The sequence below is a fragment of the Manduca sexta genome, chromosome 18 (assembly GCF_014839805.1).
Source record: "Manduca sexta isolate Smith_Timp_Sample1 chromosome 18, JHU_Msex_v1.0, whole genome shotgun sequence".
Lineage (NCBI taxonomy): Eukaryota > Metazoa > Arthropoda > Insecta > Lepidoptera > Sphingidae > Manduca > Manduca sexta.
In genome coordinates this window covers 6,387,731-6,408,772 of record NC_051132.1, presented here as the reverse complement: position 1 = coordinate 6,408,772, position 21,042 = coordinate 6,387,731, and the positions used below count along the sequence as shown (strand labels likewise).

The 21,042-nt window shown below is 34.1% G+C and overlaps 2 protein-coding genes and 1 long non-coding RNA gene across 3 annotated transcripts; 1 reads left to right on the top strand and 2 right to left on the bottom strand.

The window, feature by feature from the left end:
- Positions 1 to 1,483: 1,483 nt before the first annotated feature.
- On the bottom strand, positions 1,484 to 8,528 carry LOC119189648 (cytochrome P450 4C1-like). Its single transcript, XM_037439919.1, has 10 exons — positions 8,384 to 8,528; positions 7,592 to 7,681; positions 7,023 to 7,133; positions 6,705 to 6,890; positions 6,142 to 6,338; positions 5,874 to 5,934; positions 5,554 to 5,746; positions 3,936 to 4,087; positions 3,600 to 3,779; positions 1,484 to 1,765 (listed from the first exon to the last, which is right to left on the bottom strand). Exons 1-10 carry the CDS (start codon positions 8,526 to 8,528, stop codon positions 1,614 to 1,616), a joined length of 1,467 nt encoding a protein of 488 aa, XP_037295816.1. The 3' UTR covers positions 1,484 to 1,613.
- A 3,894-nt stretch (positions 8,529 to 12,422) lies between these two features.
- On the top strand, positions 12,423 to 19,870 carry LOC115454513 (cytochrome P450 4C1-like). The gene is made up of 10 exons (XM_037440270.1): positions 12,423 to 13,284; positions 14,242 to 14,331; positions 14,524 to 14,634; positions 15,904 to 16,089; positions 16,279 to 16,475; positions 16,931 to 17,000; positions 17,392 to 17,581; positions 17,899 to 18,053; positions 18,463 to 18,642; positions 18,924 to 19,870. The coding sequence occupies exons 1-10, from the start codon at positions 13,137 to 13,139 to the stop codon at positions 19,076 to 19,078; spliced, it is 1,482 nt and encodes a 493-aa protein (XP_037296167.1). The 5' UTR covers positions 12,423 to 13,136; the 3' UTR covers positions 19,079 to 19,870.
- Positions 19,871 to 19,962: 92 nt separating this feature from the next.
- Positions 19,963 to 20,920, bottom strand: LOC119189743. Its single transcript, XR_005112584.1, has 2 exons — positions 20,630 to 20,920; positions 19,963 to 20,435 (listed from the first exon to the last, which is right to left on the bottom strand). It is a non-coding gene; the product is annotated as an uncharacterized LOC119189743 (long non-coding RNA).
- Positions 20,921 to 21,042: the final 122 nt, after the last annotated feature.

Genomic DNA, 21,042 nt, shown 5'->3' with positions numbered 1-21,042 from the left:
TCAACAAAAACAAGCTGATTTCTGAAAAGAGGTTTTATTAATTCATACAAGAACTTTTTTCAAACACTTCTTCCTTATTTTTATTGCACCTTCGTGATTTTATTGGTAAAAATAAATTAAAAAAAATACTTTAGTCCTTCATTCAGAAATTGGTTACTCAAAAAATATGCTGCTCAGCTAAAATAAAAAAAAAAAACAATTTATTTTCTGGAACAGTCTTTTATGTTAGTACTGTATCGAATCATAATCTGCTGAATCAAAGCTTCAAGAATGATTCAAAAACAAATTGTTAGGTATGGGATATTTTGCAGAGTAATAACGCCCTTAGAATTTATAAACAGAGCAGACTTTATTTACTATTAACTGAGTTTTACGCTACATCTTATGTATCACAATTACACCATTTTTTTCTCGTTATTTTCCATCGCTATGGAAACTACAAAGACATTTTCTATATCAGCCAGCTAAATTGATATAATACATATAAAACCTTCAACGCAAATATCATTCCTCCCTAAAGAACATTAACAAAGATTTAATAGTTTACTAGCTTTTGCTCGCGGCTCCGCCCGCATGTAAAAGTTTTACCGGGATAAAAGTGCCGCTATATATTATCATAGTTAAAGTAAGTTTGTCCTTCACAGGATTTCAAACCTCTTACCATATTTATTTTATCGAAATCTGAAGTATACTAAAATCTATAAGTAATGCAATGTTTGCAAGACGATGGTATGAATAATATTTTTACTACATACATACATACATAACATCACGCATTTATCCCCGAAGGGGTATGCAGACGCGCAACTAGGGCACCCACTTTTCGCCAAGTATGTTCCGTCCCATGATGTAATAGGGGGCGAGCCTATCGCCATATCGGGCACAAATTCCAGAGTCCGGGCTGATACTGAGCAGAAAAACCCTAATAAAATTTTTTTTTACTGTTTCTTCTAATACGTATATTATTAAATGTACCTTTAAATAGTACAAGTGATATAGTCTATATTGTACATATAGCAAAAAAAGAAATAGTGTTATTAATAAAACATTGTTTCATGATTGTAAAATAGGTTCAATAGTCAAAAAATAGGTAATTAAATCTATTTCACCACTATACAAAATGAAATAAAACACATAAAAACCTTATATTTATATGTAGAGTTTATTTTTTTATTAAAGTGAAACTTAATTCATAATATCAGCCAACAACAGATAAATGAAGTCTCACTTATCTGTTGGACCTGCGCGTCGATGATTCTGTACCATAATATTACGTAAAAGGTGTACGTTTTAATAATATTATTAAAACGTACACCTTTCACACTTACACCCCAGAAGAGGCAGGCAAAGGTGCAACCGGGGCACCCACTTTTTGCCTGTGTGTTCTGTCCCACGATGTGATAGGAGGCGAGCCCATCGCCATATCAAGCGCTAATTCCAGATTCCGGACTGATAGAGCAGAAAAACCCATTATCACTGATCGAAACGGGATCTTATTATTATTACTTGTAAATATATTCGTTATTAGGTCACGGTAAAAGGTAATTACAGTAAAAGGACGCTACCGCGCTGTAGGTTACTTTGGTATCCTATGGAATCCTGAAATCCTGTATCTATCTCCTTTCCACGGTGATATGATGTCCAGACACTGGTTTTAACATGACGTCAAACTTTAGTATTAGTTTGGTGTGATCAGCCTTGATGCGATAGTTGCGCAGAAGATGCGCCAGAGTTATCTTCATCGACATCAGTGCGTACGCCTTGCCTGAAACATATACATATAGGTACAAAGACATTGCGTTAGTTAATCAAACCCACGTACCTACTCGTTTTTACCTCTGTTAACATTATGACAAAAATCATCTATGTATTAGGAATAATATTACCAAAAATCCCGGTTTTATTTTTTTGTTTTCATCATTTTGTGGTGTAAGTGGGGCGAATAAAGCGCATGCGTGAATGCATTTCTAAATGAATGTGTGCAGTTGTCATAGCGACGAATTCTCTTATTTTTATTTATTATTCTTTATTATCTCATCAACACATAAAATGCAACTATTATAGTACATTATTACGTACATGTATTAAAGAGAATGTTGCCATATGAAGGCAAAGCCTCTATTTCAAGTCACCAAGTTCGCACCTCTTGGCGATATGGCGATAGGATTGCTCCCTATCTCATATAATGGGTCAGCCCTGGTTGCACCTCTGCCTACCCCCAGTGAGAATACTGACGCGACTTACTTTTATGCCATTTCAACGTGTGATAGGGCAACACACTTTTTCAAGTAAGTAGATTGTAGAAATAATTCGGCTTAATTTTTACGATCACCCCCATGCCTGGCGTTCATTTACTGTAGTGGAATTAGTTTTAATAAAATTGCAATACATCAGCGTTAACCGACTTGCACACTAAGCTGGACTCTCCCGATCACAGTCGATAACCGCAGCCGATAGACCGAAAAGGCGAAATACACGCACATAAGTACACAGATCTACATACATATACAGGGTGGTGACGACATAGCGACATTAAATGAAACCACATACCGAGTATCACGTTAGTAGTACGTATACCAAAAATTATCAAATTACAATCAATGGTTTAGCCGCAGGAATTATTTTTTACTTTAACGTTTTTAGAACATGATGTACATGCATTACGATTTAGCCACGCAGGTTCATTAGGTCATTCACCTCAAAACAATTTCATTTACCTACATGCGTAATACAACTAAATACAATGTCCTACTCGTTACTCAGAAATAATATTACAATTTTTTATTGTATTGCTGGTTGTATTTAGACCTAATCACCATAAAGATAACATTATTATTATTAACAAAGAAAGATTGCCGAGGCGCACCACTTGTTTTGTAAACTGGTAAGATAGCTGCGTTGTCAATTCGACATTTTTGTCGAAACATGTAGGTAAGTGTAGGCCAGTGTAGGCAAAAATACCAGGTGTAAGGGAAGCGCTACCAAAAACGAAGACAGAGCGATCGAATGATTAGCTCTTCGAAAGAAGAGAACGTTCTTATACAGCATTACGTATGGATAGATAAACTAAACTATTAATTAGAAACAAAATTCAATATTATTAAAAAATATAATGTAAGTTGTAAGACGCACATCAGCTGATGCTGCGCGGCGCAGCGGCCGACGCTTTGTCGGCATTTCTTTTGTAGTTCGTACGCGTGTGTATTAGTTTTGTTTAAATGTTCAAGTGTTTACATGAAATGTGAGCCTAGCGACCATGACCACCATTTTTTAGATTACGTTCATGAATGAAACTTTACGCTCAAAAGGGACCGTCAAATAAGTACGTATGTACGCCTCTTACATGCAGTGCCTACAGGTCAGATGAGGTTAATAAACAATATCATAAAGGCTGGTGTGTTTAATTTAGATTATTTTCGCATTTAGTTTGTTTGAAAAATTAGATTCTTGTAGTTTTGCGTAATAACTTTTTTGATAATTTTAGAGTGTTTTGATCAAGTAGTGGGGTTCGTGTTTTCATTTAATGTCGTTATGTCATCACCACTCTGTATATTCACTATCTAACATTTGCCCATGATACAAGTACGAGTTTCTCTTACCGATACACATACGACGACCAACGCCGAATCCTGTGAACGCATTCGGAGTATCGGGCAGCGTGGACGGGTCCAGCCAACGCTCCGGCTTGAACTGATCCGCATCAGGACCCCACACTGGGTGACGATGTATACCAAACAAAAACATAAAACACGTTCTACCGGCTTTTAGCGTACAACGCTCTGGAAAAACATTTAATTGACAAGTTTAGACCCCTCTACTTTAGTACAAACCATTAGTTGCAAACCCATAAATAAATGCAAATTATATAGTTAAATCGTTTTTTTGACACAGTATTGTATTAAAAAAATGCTCATGAACTTGTGAGGTCAACTTACTTAATTTTACATTTTTGTCTAATTTTCTCGCTATAATTGGGACTATTGTATAAACTCTCATACTTTCCTTCAGAACAGCTTCTAAATACACTAATTGGGATAAATCTTGTTTCTCGATGTCTCTATCTGAATCTCCTATTACATCTAGAACTCTAAAAAATATATCATTATCACATATATTTATTTATTTATTTATTTATTATGACACACCAACAGCACATACATTATTACATTCTTAAAATATCTTACCCATAATTGTAACAAATCTAATGCATATGCCTATTATAGGTATGTACAGTATTTACTGAAAATACGCATGCACGCCAAACATCAATCTACTACATCATATTGAAAAAAAAAAAAAAAAAAACAAACAAGTACAAATAACAAAGATCAATTTAAAACACAATGAGGAACAAGGTATTGTGTAAAACTAAATGTATGAAATTAAATTAAATGAAAATGAAATAACATTATTAAAACATTTTTTAAGATTCTGTGTTAGTATAATCAACTAATTATTATTATTTTGGGTTAGATGGGCTCTGAGTAACAAATATTGTACTTTTTTTATTTTAAGTCTTAATTAACAATAGTGTTTTATCAGTTTATGTTTAAAGTTTTCAAATGAATCGTGGTGGATATCAAAGTTGTCTAAACTTCCGGAAATAGTATTGTATTCGGCGCACATTCGTGCTAAGGGTGAATGGCGTCCAACGTTAGTTCTATACAGGGGTACATGGAATGTTTTTTTGACAGGAAATCGGGGAATTCTACTGGGAACTGCAATCTTTATATATTCCAGTAAGTTACTACAATTTAGGCTACCGGTAACAATTTTTTGCAAGAATACGAGGTCATGGATTTTGCGACGATGGTAAAGGGTTGCCATTTTATAAAAGTTTAATCTTTGGTCGTAAGGAAGCCTATGAGAGATGCCAGATGATATGAAAGTTAGATACCTTGTAAACAATCTTTAGATTCTTTCTATTCTTTGTGATTGAACAGCATAAGACGGACTCCAAACGACACTGGCATACTCCAGATGACTCCTCACCAAGGCATTATACAACAGAATTCTAGTCTTTACAAAACGACATTCCTTCGTATTACGTTTTATAAAACCTTGCATTTGGGCTGCCTTTTTTACGATGGTATTAACGTGTGATGTAAACTTTAGTCTGCTGTCTAGAATAACACCTAAATCCCTTATTTCGCTGACCTCGTGCAATTGTTTACTATTAATGTTATATGTCGAAGGTGTAAATTGTTTTTTTCTTGTATATTTTATGTGGTAACATTTGTTAGCATTAAGAACCATGGCATTAAATAATAAATAATAAATATGACATTATTTTCAATAAATCATTATTCTAGGTTATTTAGGAATACTTTTATTAAGTTTAGCACTTTCTAAGCACTCACGGTAAAACCTAGATCTAAATCTTTAAACTGAATCAACAAAATAACTGCAGTGGCTAGCTATTATAAGACCCAATATTTATTTCATGTGTAAGGCGTTTGTCGTCTGACTAATTATTGTGAAAGTGGGAAACTAATAGTCTCCCTAGAAGTCACTAATTTCCCGCTTTGGGATAAAAAAAATATATGAGCTTACTCGGCATACGCTTTGTCCTGGACATCAGGATGAGAGCCCAATAGTATCATAGCGTACATCATTACGTTGGCTGATGTATCGTGTCCGCCAACAATCATCGTGTCTATGTGATCTCTAATCTCTTTGTCGTTGAGAACACCTCTTTCCATAGATAGCTCTAAGAGCAAGTCCATAAACGCCTTAAATTTTTTATCTGCAATTCAAACTTTATGGTTAAAATATACAAACACTTGAATTGAGAATCTTTCTCTTTTTTGGAAATCGATCAAAATAATTCCTTACAAATACCATAAAAAGAACTACAAATAAAAATTACTAACCCGGACTTTTTTCTTCTTTTAAAATATTTCCATTCATTTCTGATTTTCTCCTTTTGAGTACCTACAAGAAAGAACATTAATTAATAATTTAATGAAATCTTTACCTACAAATATTATGACATAAGTTAGACGTAAGTTATTTGACATTAAAATTAAACTATTTTTCGTGTAAACATAAGAAATCATTATTCATAATCTTTGTCCTCATCTTCTACAAAAACTTGAAAATTCTGAGATTGATCCAAAAATGACATAAAACACAACATACTGTATCTGACATGTTATGTACAGTTTTCAGCCACCCATCCTGCTTCTTCTTGAGATCGCTGTATTGGAATATTAAAGAGCTATGTAACCAGAACTTCTGAAACCTCTCCACTAACGCTTTGAAGATCTCCTCTGCTGCTTCCACGTATTCGCTGTTTAGAATGGTGTGGTCACTGAAGTCTACGCCTAGTGCTGTTACTGTAAATAATTTTCAAATAAATACAAACTGAAGCAGTAGCCAAGATACCTCTCTACTATCGTTAACACTAACGTTACGAATTAGGTTGACATAATCTAACCATAGACTTATCGATAGGATATGTCATACATTTTTTCTGTTTTCTTTTAGCGCTAACGATTCTTTTCTAAGTGTCGTACCAAATCAGACATACTATACAATGCCGTTCCGATACACAAGATACGTATGTTTAGAATAAAGATCTTAAGATAATGCATCAGACAATGACTTCGCTTCAACGGACATCAGCCACTCGCACTACACTTGACAAATACAATCATAAGCGTTTTAGTAACTTTTTTTATTTTCCAAAATGGTGTACTTACAACAAATAGTCTCCAAAGCATTGTGTCTCGTATATTTCCAATGTTCAAACGGTCCATGGCCTACTTCCACCTGCAAATCCTTGACTAGGCGTCTAGACTGCCTGTTCAGCACCTCAATAAACCCATCCAGTACGATTTGACTAAATGCAGGATTTAGCAGCTTTCGATGATTCCGCCATATTGACACTAGAAAGAATTGAGCTCGAAATTTGTTTCAATATTTTTTTAAATAATAAAATTCCTAATTCTCTAATTAAATTAAAATTTGGATCCGATCTTCATACGTGCAATCAAATAACTAGTTATCTGCTTAATTACATTTTCCTGTGACCAGTCCCTCACCAAGCCATGGTTTTGCAAAATCATAGAAAGTGTCTTTTTCTAGGCACGCGTTTGCTACTGTGAAGCATTCATCTGGATCCGTCACCACTGGAACAGAGAAATTAATGTCAAAACCTTAATGCAACTCTTCAGTCAAATATACATATAGCATTAGTATGCCGAATCGAACTAGAAAGTAACACTATGTAACAAATATTGGCAACATGGCTATAATACCCAAAAATCCAACCTCATACCTGTACCTTAGATCTAAGATATCACCGAATGTCTTACATACCGAATCATAGCTCCTCTAGCTGTAATAGAGACTGTCGATCACTTACACTACGTGATATCTAAGATACAACAGATCTGTCTACTTCCGACTAAGTGATAAAAATCCTTGAGAAGCCGTCTTTTATAATTCCATTTCCACACTGACTTACTTTATTAAAACCCTTAAGATACAAAATCTCTTATAATTTGATATTCACATTGAGTTATTTTATCCACAGAGTAATTTTAACAACGTCTGTGCTGGGAACGCAAATACAAAGTGATATTACCATATACAGTTCTAGGCCCTATGAACGCGGAACCCACTCCGCCCATCATAAAACTCGTGTCGACCATTTCGTTAACGGTTCGCCATAGATCTGAAATTGAAGAGGAAAATAGAAAATACGCATTTTTATTTTGTTAAACATGTATCTAATTTATGTATTAAGGTTACATACGTAATGCAATTATAACTACCAAAAATAAGTTCATATTTTAAAGTGAGGATTAAAAATAAAATCGTGATATGCAAATAAAGCAAAGCAAATTTAACACCAAAGAAACAAGATGCATAATCTGATGACGGTAATTATTCCTAATATTTTTTTTTCTTTTTTGATTGAGTGTTATTAATTTTTGGTTTTATCACTTCAATAGCTAGAGTTTATGAATTCTTATTTTTATACCACGGAGATCTAACCCGAGACCTCAGCACAGTCGTAATGTAAATCAACTACGCTACCGAGGCAGACTACATGAAACATAAGCTTTAAATCTTAAATGCTCATTGACTATAATGCACTTTACAGAGTTCCACAGTATGCATACTACTGATTGGCAAACCATTCAAAAACATGGCGATATGTAACGACATAAAACTATTTTTCGGATTACCTATGTAGGTAGATATTGTAACTGACACTTTGCCCGACCAACACCTTAATCCGCCTTATGACCATGAAGGTTGTAAAGTCTTCGAAATGTGGGGAGAAAATCTTAATCCAAAAAACCGCGCAAAATTATTTCGATGTCCAACATTCGTTTAAACATAAAAAATCATAATGGCGATAAGTACTTACACAAATCATCTCCAAGTATCAAATGGATATGTCCGATTATAGGCCATGCTCCGGGGAAGCTTGGAGGCTCCGTCAAATTCAGTCTATATTGTTTCCACCACCAATAAGCAAGGAGTATCACGAAGAATAGTATCAACGGTAACATTGTCACTGATCTTTCTGCAAATGTATAGGTGTCACAGCTAAGGAGAATTAAAGTAAAGCCCCTAAAGTGGGTTGAGTAAAGCATATTCAGATTCCAATTTTTTTTTACTGAATTACTACAGTGAGGAACCATTATATGGTTGAATTGGAAACACTAGTCAAGAGAGAAAAAAATAATTACATCGAAAAATATCGTGTCTTGCATAAATTTTCCTCACTTAATGAACTTTTCCTTACTCTGCAAATTGAAGAAACTCAAAAAACCTTACGTCAATGCAATTTCTCCTTAAAAAGTATGTAGTAACACAACAGTATCACATTAAACAGAGTAATTTTACACTTTGTAAAGATCAAGTACCAACTGGGATGAACCCACCCTACAGGTTGAACTGATGATATCTGTCTGCACAGGACATTGGACATACGTTGATATATCAGTCAATTGCTGCCCTATGCTAAGGTACGCAGGTCAGTAATTGGAGGGTTAGCGTGCATGTCGCGACACGATTTGTCGTTGCAATAAAATTTTATCGGTCAGATCGGTCTCTTATATGCAAACTCTAGTTGGATTGCTAGCACTGCAATATTCTTTCTACTACCTAACAACGTTGGCGCAGCACTGTTGTGTTCTGGCTGAAAGAATTGTATGCAGTGTAATACTGGTCATCAGTGCCGAAGGATGAAATTTTTCTAAAGGGAACCCGACACAACTTATAGGTACTACTAATATGCATATATTATATGCATTAATGCGCTCTAGAAATCGTTCTATTGATAATTCGATTTTACATAAATTGCGAAAGGCAAGCCGGCAGGAATCGAGTTATATGTTATGATTATGATACATAAAATCAAATGTCTCAGCCTGTGGAAAGCAATGTAAGTCACGTAATGCTTCTTGCTAAATTAATTTGGAAAAGTTTGAATGGTATTGTTACTGTTTTTATGTTACTTACCAATAAACGCTTGCTTCTCTCGTAATTCATTTGCGTAAAAAGGAATCCATCGAACGCAACGACAGCCACGTCTCACTCAATGAAGAAAGCATCAGTTTTTTCCAGCGATAAACACATGTCTTTACATTATTTTTTAAATCATTGGATAATACTGCGCTGTTAAAATGTAGTTCTTTTTTATCGTTTGATATATTAGCGATTTACCGTATCGCTATCGTGCATTCTAATTCCCACGACCATTTTTTGCGCCAGTCAGTTTGCGTTAAAGGCTCGCTCCGTTTTTTATGTTTCCTAAATCAAATCAACACTATGATCACACATCCTTTCAATTAGTAATTTAAATTTTATATTACGATGTTTTTCAGTGCGTGTACACGCGTTGGTTAATACAATATTCTTAGTATATGACGCATTTCCCTTATTTATAAATAAATATAATTCTTAGAATCGTATTTTTGTAATCGCCTGAAAGCGGGCGAAACCGCGTGCTAAAGCGAGTATATCACATAGGTTGGTAGATGATCCCCATGAGTCGGTACCACCATTTCGTGCATACCTGCGGCTAAGCAAAAAGAAATTAGAGGACATTAAAGCCTGTTTTATGACATCTCAGTATGATGAGAACAATACATTGCTCTTTCGGTAAATTTTTTATAAAATTTTCTCGGAGTTAGTTCTCCATAGGCCACATACAGGCGGGCGTACGCATAAATAAACTAAACCCTTCTAAATCATACACCAATCTCACAGCTCAGTGCAAAAGGCAAGAAGGATGAAATTTTAACAAATATTTCTCATACCACAAATATGTTATATTTTTTATTAGCAAAACACTGCAGCACTTTCCACCGCATCTTCAAGTGACTACAGTCTACACGTTTTCATTAATGACATTGACGCAACTAATAAAGTTAGTTCTGCCCACAATAATGAATAGCGAAATCGATTTACGAACATCGTTGTTGATTGTGTAACAGTTGTTGACAGTCGAGGTCGGCCCGCAACATTAACCAAACATTTAGCCTATTGTCTGTACTTAACGTAAGCATATTTATAGCTCATTATGGCTTTGCAATATAGTATTTTCACTTCCTTCTTCCATAATAGAGGGTTTACATCACTAATGTACGGACTACGCACATTATTTCACCACCTACTTAACGAAAGACTGTGTATTGGTTCAATGGTAAAAGTTTCTTATTATTGAGTTCCGTTTGATCTAATCAGTGCTAAATGGTAAAATTTATTAATACTTAAATTGATTGAAAACTATCGAATTCGGAACTATCCGGAAAATCGATTTTATCATGTAAAACTTTAGCTTTATTTTTGACAGAATCTACATGTTCTTAATGGGAAATATCCATCTACTCTGTATGTATGCAAGTTTAGCGCGGATAAATAAGAATTATTAAACTACTATGAATATTGTTTGATATCTCGCAATGGGGAAATGGCGACATAGCTTATTTCTGTTCCGATGTAAAAATATACATTTTAACTTGATTATTAATGTTTTATCTTTCGAAAGCATCCTTTCAAGAACATATTATATGTAAATCTTCAAAGATCACTGGTTACTAACAGGTTAGTCCCCAGGGTTAATTTTTGTTTACCGTGTCTGTTATTTTTTCTTACGCACATCCGCTTCATACTTAGATCAATTAACTGAATATAACTTTCTGGAATCAATATTCTTGGTCTATTCAATTTATACTGCCATAGAGTCATTACTGCGTTTGTATAAATCTAAGTCTTACAAACAATTCTTATAGGAAATTCTAACTAAATAAATTGAATTTCAAATCCGTTGAATTCTCGACATAAACCTACGTCCATCTTCTACTCATGAGCTGTCTTGAAATGCAATGAAAGGTGTTTACTGTACAATTATAAATAATGATATAATATTATTAGCATAAAAACCTGCGTATATATTATTCAACCAAAAATTCGGATGTTCAAATATTATAAAGCATATGAATAGTAGGTCACGCGAAAGCCTCGGTAATCCAAAGATTTCAGTTGATATATTCCTATGGGAAGATTAATTAAATTACATAATTACAGCGGCTGTTGCTTGAATATCTGCCTCTACATCAAACAGCGTCAGTTAGCATTTAGTTTGATAGTTTTGGACGTGGCTATGATATCGTATATATAGTGTACATCTAAAATAGTAGCAAAAAATGAAAATTTATATGCATGTACAGTTAGGATGCATCTTCATACAAAATTGCTATTGGCAATAAATAAAATGCAAATAGATTCCGACTGGTAGGTATTGTAGTAAGTACTTCGGAAATATACACTGAGGCTACCTATTACCTAAGTGTTAAAAACCATTATTAAGTTTGTTTTTTCTATAGATGACAATATAACCGTTGTGCTTTATCAGATTTTTTTTAATGTAGAGCATATGCCTCAATGAAGACCACACTAGCTCATGCACTCCGCCGTTACCACGTAATAATTAATTGTAATGACATCTAATTACATTAGGTTTTTTTTTAGGACGATGGTCCTCGAAATAAACATCTCCATTGATAAAAAAAAAACCTAACATAAATAATGTACAACTAACGTGTGCGTAAATACGGCGTAAAATACAGTTTTAATGTCGGAAAAGCACCAAATATTGCCGCATCCATCCGTGCAGTGACCGCGATGTTGCAGGACCGTATGCTGTCCGTACAAATTTTGTAAATATGTAAGTACATACAAAGCGTGATTCTTGAACGCTCTTATAGGCCACTATATTATAATCAGTTAAATTAATTATATTGAATGGATGTGAAAGACATCAAATTTTGTATCGAGTTTATACACTGAATCATATTACGTAAATGTATTTCTAAACGTAGCAACGATTAGTATTTGTTCAGTTGATAACGAACAAAAATGACCGTGCAGGCTGCAAAGTATTCGAAACGCCGAGAGAAAATTATAATATAAAAAACCGCGATAAAATCCGTAAAATAATTTTATTTCAACAAATATAAAATTGTTTTTATAAGTGATTGACGTCATAGTTGCCAATGAAAAACTGTTTACGGAACATTCCTCACTTTATTTTTTGTTTATATTTTTCTTATGCGGGCACGCGAAAGTGACGCTACTGCACCTGATAAGCGAAGTGAAGTTCAGATAGAATGTCAACTGACACTGGTGTCCGGCGTGTTTGAACGGGATATAACCAGGCTAATCCTCCCTCCCCTCCTACCCCTTCCTTATTCCTTCCCCCTCCCCTCCCCCTTTGGCCCCTGCTGTCGTTAAGCCGGGTGAGCCCAGTATCCCATTCGCGGGGCTCATTCGGTGTTGACAGCAGGAGTCCAAAAAAAAAAAAAACCAGGCTAATCCAAAAATCGGCACACTAACATAGGCAACCATAGTTTCTATAGGCACCCAGGCAGTCATGAAGGTCTATTATAGGCCTAACTAGCCCCTAGTGCCTGAGACTAAGTACTACTTACTCAAAATCTATGTTCAATTCATTTTCGTTGTAGAATATCCCGCAGCCTTGGCAAATGTCAAGCAATAAAAAAAATATTTTTATAAATTATTAGCTTAAGAGATTGCTCTCGATCTTATAAAAACTAGTTTCGAATTGCAATTTTCCATTATACGCGCGAATTTTGTTGTGTTCGTGCATAATGTTTATTATTTTGTGTTGTATTCTGTGTGTTCTATCAACGTATTTGTTATTAAGGAAACGTCCAAAATCAATATGTGATCCCCCATACCACTCGGGCGCTTTTCCAGTGATTGGACATGTTAAAATGATCGCCATAAGTAGCACAGGTTAGTATCTATCTATATTTATATATACTCCAATATATTACAAAAAGTTGAAGAGTTTGTTTGGTCGCGCTAATCTCAGGAATGACTGGTTCTAATTGAAAAAATATTTTACTGTTGGATACCTCATTTATCGAAGAAAGCTATAGGCTATATAACATCACGCCAAAACGTTATAATCAATAGGAGCAGAGCATCAATGAAAAATGTTGGAAAACCAGAAAAAAAATATTCCTTTTGAGGAATTCCGTTGCTTGCGCTGCGTGAAAGGTTAAAGTTACACAACAATTATGTATGACGAAATTGTTCCTCTTGAAAAGTTCTAAAAGATATATTTTTAAAAGGCCCCCATCTGTTTACCTGCCTAAACGCGACAAACTTAAAAACTACCAAACGGATTACGAAAAAATTTGGTATGCAAATAGTTTGAGATCCTGGAAAGGACAAAGGCTACTTTTTATTCCGGGAAAATATATAGCTGGACTTTTATACTGGAAAACTTTCTCACACAGGCAAAGCTGCGAGCAAAAGATAGTTTAATTAAAATAGAGAGGGCTACAGCGCGTGAGGGTCACAAAGAGAAAAACATTACTTCTCTGCAGTCGAATTAAGAGTCCTCGCAAAGCTATACTCCCTGAGCCTCGCATTAGTCAAAACCGCTGCTAACAAAGAATAATTTATGTCTTGTTGGCCATTGAGGTAGGAATAGGTTCTTTAATATTTTGGTGGCAATCGAACATGCAAGTATTATGAGGAAGTGGTTTTATTCATAAAGTTGTAGACAACGGGTGAATAAAATTACAAACTACGTATGAAACTCAAGGTGAACAAAATGCTATAAATAAATTTAGGTAATGATAAAAAGTCTTTTATTTACAAAAATGCAATGAAGGGATATTTAAATTTCGTATAAGACATCTTATTAAATTATATGATGATTTATTTGTGTTGATTGATCAGGGTTATGGAATGTACTGAAAGATGTGTCACAAGAGTGCCACGAAGTCGAAGGTATTGTGAAGGTGAAAATGGGACCTTTGACTGCTTATTGTAAGTACTTTTTGAATGATCTATTATTAACTTAATCAAGAGCGTTGTGCATAGGAATCAGTGATATATTATTATTGGTAATTAAGAAACGTGCTATCAATAATCTTAACATAAATTATGATTGAAATATTGATCTACATGAACTAAATACCGAGGAATAAACGACAATTCTCAAAATTACATTTCTTGCAGTTCTGACGGATCCAGACGACTGTACCATGGCTTTGAATGCGTGTAATCAAAAACATTACCTGAATTCGTTCGCGAAGCCCTGGCTTGGCAGTGGCCTGTTGATTGCACCTGGTAAAGTTATTAAAATATTATTTACCTTTCCACTTATACTTATGTGATATCTGTGTGAAAGGTCGATACTAAGAACTGGATGCGACAGGCCGAAAACATGGTAAATGGCACATATTGTAGGAGGCCTATGTCCAGCGGTGGACAAAGATATAGACTGATGATGATGTGATATCTTATATCACAATTCTAAATTATTTTGCTAATACATATTATAAATGGAAATGTTTGGATGTTTGTTTGAAATAAACGCAGAAACCGGTTAACGCATTTAAAATGAAATATGGCACACAGATAGATCATGTCCTGGAATACAGGGTGGATTTTCGAGATAGAGCAGCAAGGGTAAATAAATATCTTAACTGTTATAATTATAAGAAAACTTCCTTAGAAGTCATTCATTTTTGAAGATATTAGGATCTGCATTCACAGATTTTGAAATAAATGTACCTACAATCAGTAAGAAAAGCAGGTTATTAAATTTTTTTATGCCAATTGATCTTTTTGCTTGTTTAAAAGCGCATTATGATCGTATTTTCGAAAATGCATATTTTTTTATTTCTGACGTTAAAAGTATTCAAAGATATAATGGCGCCATAAAATCTTTGATCATTATAAGCAACAGGAACGTTTGCTATAAAAAATAGTTTTTGCATTGCAAATTTTCCGGGTAACTGTACCGTTTTATACCAAATTCTGTAAATGCACATCTTTATGTTTTCAATAATGACAGACAGTCTTCTAAGATAGTTTTCATGTAGCTTCAGCAGTTAAGCTGCCCTTGCTGCCCCATCTCAAAAAACTCTGTATAAGTTTCTATCCCAGTCATGTGCTGCAATAGGAAATTTTGATTTTTTTAATCTGATTTTCTAAATAAATGGCGCTAGCATTGTATAGGTGGTGTTTATGTAGGTTACTAATGTTGAATTTGATAAGGTCAATGAATGCCTATCTCCGAGAGCAGGCACTCATATAACATCTTAACCATGTAAAAAATAATCTGTGCTTTAATTAACACGATGTATTTGTTTACTTTCACGATCTAATCTTTTTGCTTTATGTACCGAGAGTTAAACACATAATGAAATTAAACATAACCTAACCTAACTGAAAATCTAACTAAATGAAATTAAATATACCTAACCAATCTCAAGCCTTAGATTAACATTTCTATATAATATATTTTACTTTTAACAACCTACTCTCCAACTTTACCACTTTCCAACTTAATTATATATTAAAGGTTATCAGATAATGGTTAAATTATTTCAGTCGAGGTATGGAAAGTTCATCGCAAACTGCTGAACCCGATCATCAACCAGCAAGTCGTTAACAAGTTCATCGGGGTGTTCAACAAGCAAGCCAGGAAACTGGCGGCCACTTTCGATGCACAAGTTGGAAAAGGGCGTTTTGACCATGAAAAACTTTTACTTATTTCAAGCTTGGAAACTATATGTCGTAAGCATTTATATATTGGTGTTCTCATTGATTGATGATTTATTATTTGAAAACAATGCTATGGTGTAAATAAATTACTTCTTAAATGATAATAGCTGTACTTCGCTACATTCAGTGAGTCATAGTATTGAAAATAATATACCGTGAACTTTTCTAGTTCCTACCTATTATTATTCATATTTTTTTTAGAAACTGCTCTAGGAATCGACGTCTGTGATAAAAGCAAAGATAATGTGGAATATTTGAACGCTATTGATGATCTGTTAATCATCTTCGTAAAGAGATTCTCAAAGCTGTGGCTTCATAGCAAATACATTTACAACATGACCAGCCTGAAGAGGCAGCAAGATAAGCTGTTGAAGATTATTCACAATATGTCTAATACGGTAAAAAAATATAAAGCTCTGCAAATAAGTAAGAAGCATATAGAAATCGATTCAAATTTAGATAAGAGTGATTTTAAATTGCTTTGATGGTAGCAGGTGAAGGTAGATACACTGCAATAACTATTTTTACCAGCAAGCAGTAGTGTCCACTGTGTTTGGGTTTAAAGGACATTATACCCAGCGTAATTACTGGACTGAAATTTAACATCTTTTGTCTCCGGATGAAGAGCGCATTGAAGGGCATGCAATACTTTCTAATTCAAAGTACCGTATTGTTACTATTTTTAGAATTTTGAAGTGCAATGAAATGGCTCGAATTGCCATTTCATTGCACTTCAAAAATAACTCTATGTAAACTAGTATTAAATTGAATGGAATTAAAACAAATTTCTTAATTCAAGAATTTCGAAGATTACTTACTTAATTTTTAAAAACATTTTATTGCGGCATTTTAGGTTTTACAAGCATATAAAGCAAAATTAGCAGCTGAAAATGCATACGCTACCAATACTGATGAATCGTCAGGTAATTTTAATAATTAGTTTCAATTAATAATTAAAGCAACAGGGCTGCAAATGCATTGGTAATTTTATTTAACAATATTTTCATATGGCACATACAATAAAACATATAAAAAAACGTAAACATAAAAATTTTTATTCTCGAGGGATAGGCAGAGGTGCAACGAGGGCACCCAGTTTTCACCATGTGTGTTCCCTCCTATAATATTATGGGAGCAAGCCCATCGCCATATCGAGCACAAATTCCAGACTTTAATCTCATATTGATCAAAAAAACCCAATAACACTTTGACCTACATAATATTCGAACCGATAATACACCTAGGCAGTCATACTTTTATTTCATTTCATTGATATATACTTCGAAACGTCTAATAATTATATTATTATTTTAGATGAATTCAGACCGTTCGTCGACCACATACTGAAATTATCAATGGAAAAAGGATCACTGACTGACGCCGAAATTGTGGATGAATTGAACACTCTGATAATCACGGGCTATGATACGGTAGCTGATACACTTTGCCACACGCTAATGTTACTTGGCTCCTATGCAGAGGTTCAGGAACGAGCGTACAAAGAGTGAGTATATCCAAAGTGATCATTTGCTATTATTACAGGGTTCAAGTATAGTATAGAACCTCCGAGAGATCAACGGCTCAAGTTTTTTAAAGCCTAGTAATTATGAGGGTCGATGAAGTCTTACATAGACCTATTCGCGATAGTAAATTGTTGTTTAACATCTAGGAATTGTGTACAACTTCTGACACTTAAAGCCTGTTTCAAAGTTACAAGTACATTTTATTTGACATCATATTAAACAGCTAATGTAGATAGTACTCATTTTATTGCCATTTATTTAAGAGCATAGATTTTATTATTATTATTTTTATTTACAGGATACAAGATGTATTTGGGAATGATTTCGATAGAGATGTAGATAAACTGGACTTATCAAAATTAGTATATTTGGAAGCTGTAATAAAAGAATCATTGAGGTATATTCCGACCGTACCGGTAGTCGCTAGATATACCGAAACTGATATTACACTAAGTAAGTATATATATTATCCTTCTGCATTGCAATCTCATATCAATCCGAATGCAAATAATTTTAAAGATTACTCGGAATTCCAAAATCAGGTAATCATATTTTTCAAAAAAAATCCTAACAAGAAGTGAACAACTCAGGACCTGGAAACCACACTAACAGTCTTACTTATAAACTTGTTTTAGCGTTAAGAGCTGATTAAGAATTGGTTAAATAGCTGTCAAAACATCACCGGTCTCCTAGTTTAAACCTTATTAAGAGGCAATATGGCGGGTTTTGACTTTCAGCTGATCGAGTAAATTAGTGTTTTAACTAAGCATAGCTTATCGAAATTTTTATAAGTGAGACTGTAAGTGCGTTACTAAAAACGAACAATGAAAAAAATGTCTTTAATTCGTCAACAAATCCGCAGAGAAATACACAATACCAGCCAATAGCACTTTCTACGTGCTGGTGTGTGGCCTCCACTCGAACTCTGTGTGGGGCGTGGATGCAGACAAGTTCAGACCAGAGAGATGGCTCAACCGTGCCACGCTACCGCAGAACCCCAACGCTTTCGGAGTCTTTGGGATTGGCAGACGATCGTGTATTGGTACGTCAAGATTTATTCACAACTGTGATAAAACCAGTAATATATAAAATAGATTTTAGTGTATGACACGACCTTTCAACAATTTTCACAGTGGCTAGAAAACAATGATATGAGAACTTACGGCCTTATTATAAATCATAGAAAATAAACAGTGCCTTTTAATATATTGCAACTGTCTGCTTAATATTAATAAAAATTACGAGAGATATCCAAATGTTCGCACCCTATTTGTCCTAGTAGACTTCGGATTGACTCGTAATGTAGGAATTGTTCTATTTCAGGTAAAAACTACGCTATGATGTCAATGAAAACTACCATTACTCACATCCTGCGACGATACAAAATTACATCGGACATTAGCAAACTAGTTCTCAAGATGGAAGCTCTGTTGAAGCCAGCATCTGGACAACACATAAGCTTAGAAAGGCGAAAATAAATTATAATTTTATTTTAAATATCCGTTTACATAATTTTCCACAAACTAACTTTAAAACTCCTTGGTGAAAGATTTGTCATGGAAAAGAAACAATTCCTTTACATTTATCATTATGACTCGGACTATGCATAATCAAGTTGTAATGTTGTAAATAAATTTCGTTCTGAGGATTTCGTCACTCTTCAGGGGCATTATTCTCTATCCCGCACGTTATTTTAACCGTGCGTTACAAGCATAACACAACGCATCATGTTTAGGACTATAGAAATTTGGCTTACAGAATACCATTCCACGCACATTTCTCGAAGATAACATGACACGGCCGCGTTACGCGTTTACACTATCATACAGAATAAGGGCCCAGGGCGTCTACTCGCGAAATCGATATTCGATATATCGTGACATTTGTCGTGTCGAAGCCTACTCTGTGACATCGTTTTTAGTATCGTAACGATCATCAAACGAACGAAAGAGATTCGACATTATCGAATTTAAACCTACTCTTAATGGTAACTGTCAGTGACGAAGATTTGCATTTCACATCATCGCATCTGTCATATTTACGATATTTTTATTCTCTTTGTTTACGATAAGCACAATGAGACCTCTTACGCCGTCGTCGGCATTATCGTAGCGTAATGTATTTAAGATTGTGGAATTAATAACTGGTAATTGGGTATTTACGATCAGTTCTAATGCAATTGCGAGGATTTTTATTCACCTTAGAAGCCCACGGGGACGGAAATATGGCCCGTCGCAAAAGGAAGCAGCAAATATGAGAACATTTCAATTACATTATTTTTAGATTTAAGTGGTTCTTTGCTATGAATGTAGTACCTTACCCAATTATCATTTATGAAAATAAGAACAACAAACAAATAAAATAACAATAAGATGATATTTTTATTAATATTTTATATATTAAACGAAAAATAAACAAAAACAATTTATACCTATTTTTTAGCATTGATTTGGAACAAACATGGACATAGGAATGGCTTCTATAAACCTATTTCACTTATCATTATAATAATTAAGACATATTATAGCCAGTAGTTACCTATCAGTTAACAACAAAATAAACATATAATTTATTATTATAATAACTTCAAAGAAAAACAAATTATTGACCAACATTAATTTGATATCATTGTTGGGAATAGAAAGAGCACAAATTCAACTAGCTTGTTGGTTTTTTTTTATAATAAATGTACTATTTCTAGTAATGTTTTCTTTATTCCTGACAATCTTAACTCAATATTAGTCAGTAAGTATTTTATTCTTGTTCCATCTTTACAACCGTTGGGTAATGCCACTCCTTTGCGTTGGCAGCATTCTCGTTAGTCGCGGGGAGGACCTAAACAAAGAAATAATAACTTTAATTTTTTTAAATTATAAATACACTCTCATACATTTGTGTCATCATCAAAATTCCAGGTATGAGTGACTTAAGTCTAAAGAATAGTTTGTACATTAGCTGGTCCGCACTGCACGGTTCAAACATACTTAATCTAAACAAATAAAATAGATATAATTTGTAAATGTACTTACTCGTTGTATAAACATATTTATCAAATTTTCTCAGAAAGTTTTCTTCTTTTAATTATGGCTTCCTCCGATTACATTTTATCATCAGTGATTTTGCCCATGTCAAGTAATAATAGTATATACAAACAATAAATAAAATTCTTGTAAGTAAATAAAATGTTTTAAACTTTGAATGCTTTGAACTGAGGCTTTGAATTATCGAGCTGTCTATAAATTTATATCACTTATGATGTCTTGTCACAACGACTACATAGAGAATATTTGTTTATTTTTATGAATTTAGCAGTTATCATTCACTCCGAACAACGAAATAAAAACATAAATTTAGTCTTTGGTTATGATAAATGACTGAGCGATAATGAATCCGAACATTTGTTAGAGTAGGGTGTTTGACATACTATCGGAGCAGTATCGTA

What these genes read in the sequence shown, in the direction of transcription:
- LOC115454513 (XM_037440270.1), top strand. Translation starts at nt 13,137, where the DNA reads ATGTTTATTATTTTGTGTTGTATTCTGTGTGTTCTATCAACGTATTTG. An exon ending in GATCGCCATAAGTAGCACAG is followed by an intron (nt 13,285 to 14,241) that starts GTTAGTATCTAT and finishes TTGATTGATCAG; the next exon opens with GGTTATGGAATGTACTGAAA. An exon ending in AAGCTTGGAAACTATATGTC is followed by an intron (nt 16,090 to 16,278) that starts GTAAGCATTTAT and finishes TATTTTTTTTAG; the next exon opens with AAACTGCTCTAGGAATCGAC.
- LOC119189648 (XM_037439919.1), bottom strand. Translation starts at nt 8,528, where the DNA reads ATGTTACCGTTGATACTATTCTTCGTGATACTCCTTGCTTATTGGTGG. An exon ending in TGCTTTGGAGACTATTTGTT is followed by an intron (nt 6,339 to 6,704) that starts GTAAGTACACCA and finishes AATTATTTACAG; the next exon opens with TAACAGCACTAGGCGTAGAC. An exon ending in AAAAGAAGAAAAAAGTCCGG is followed by an intron (nt 5,747 to 5,873) that starts GTTAGTAATTTT and finishes TTTGAATTGCAG; the next exon opens with ATAAAAAATTTAAGGCGTTT.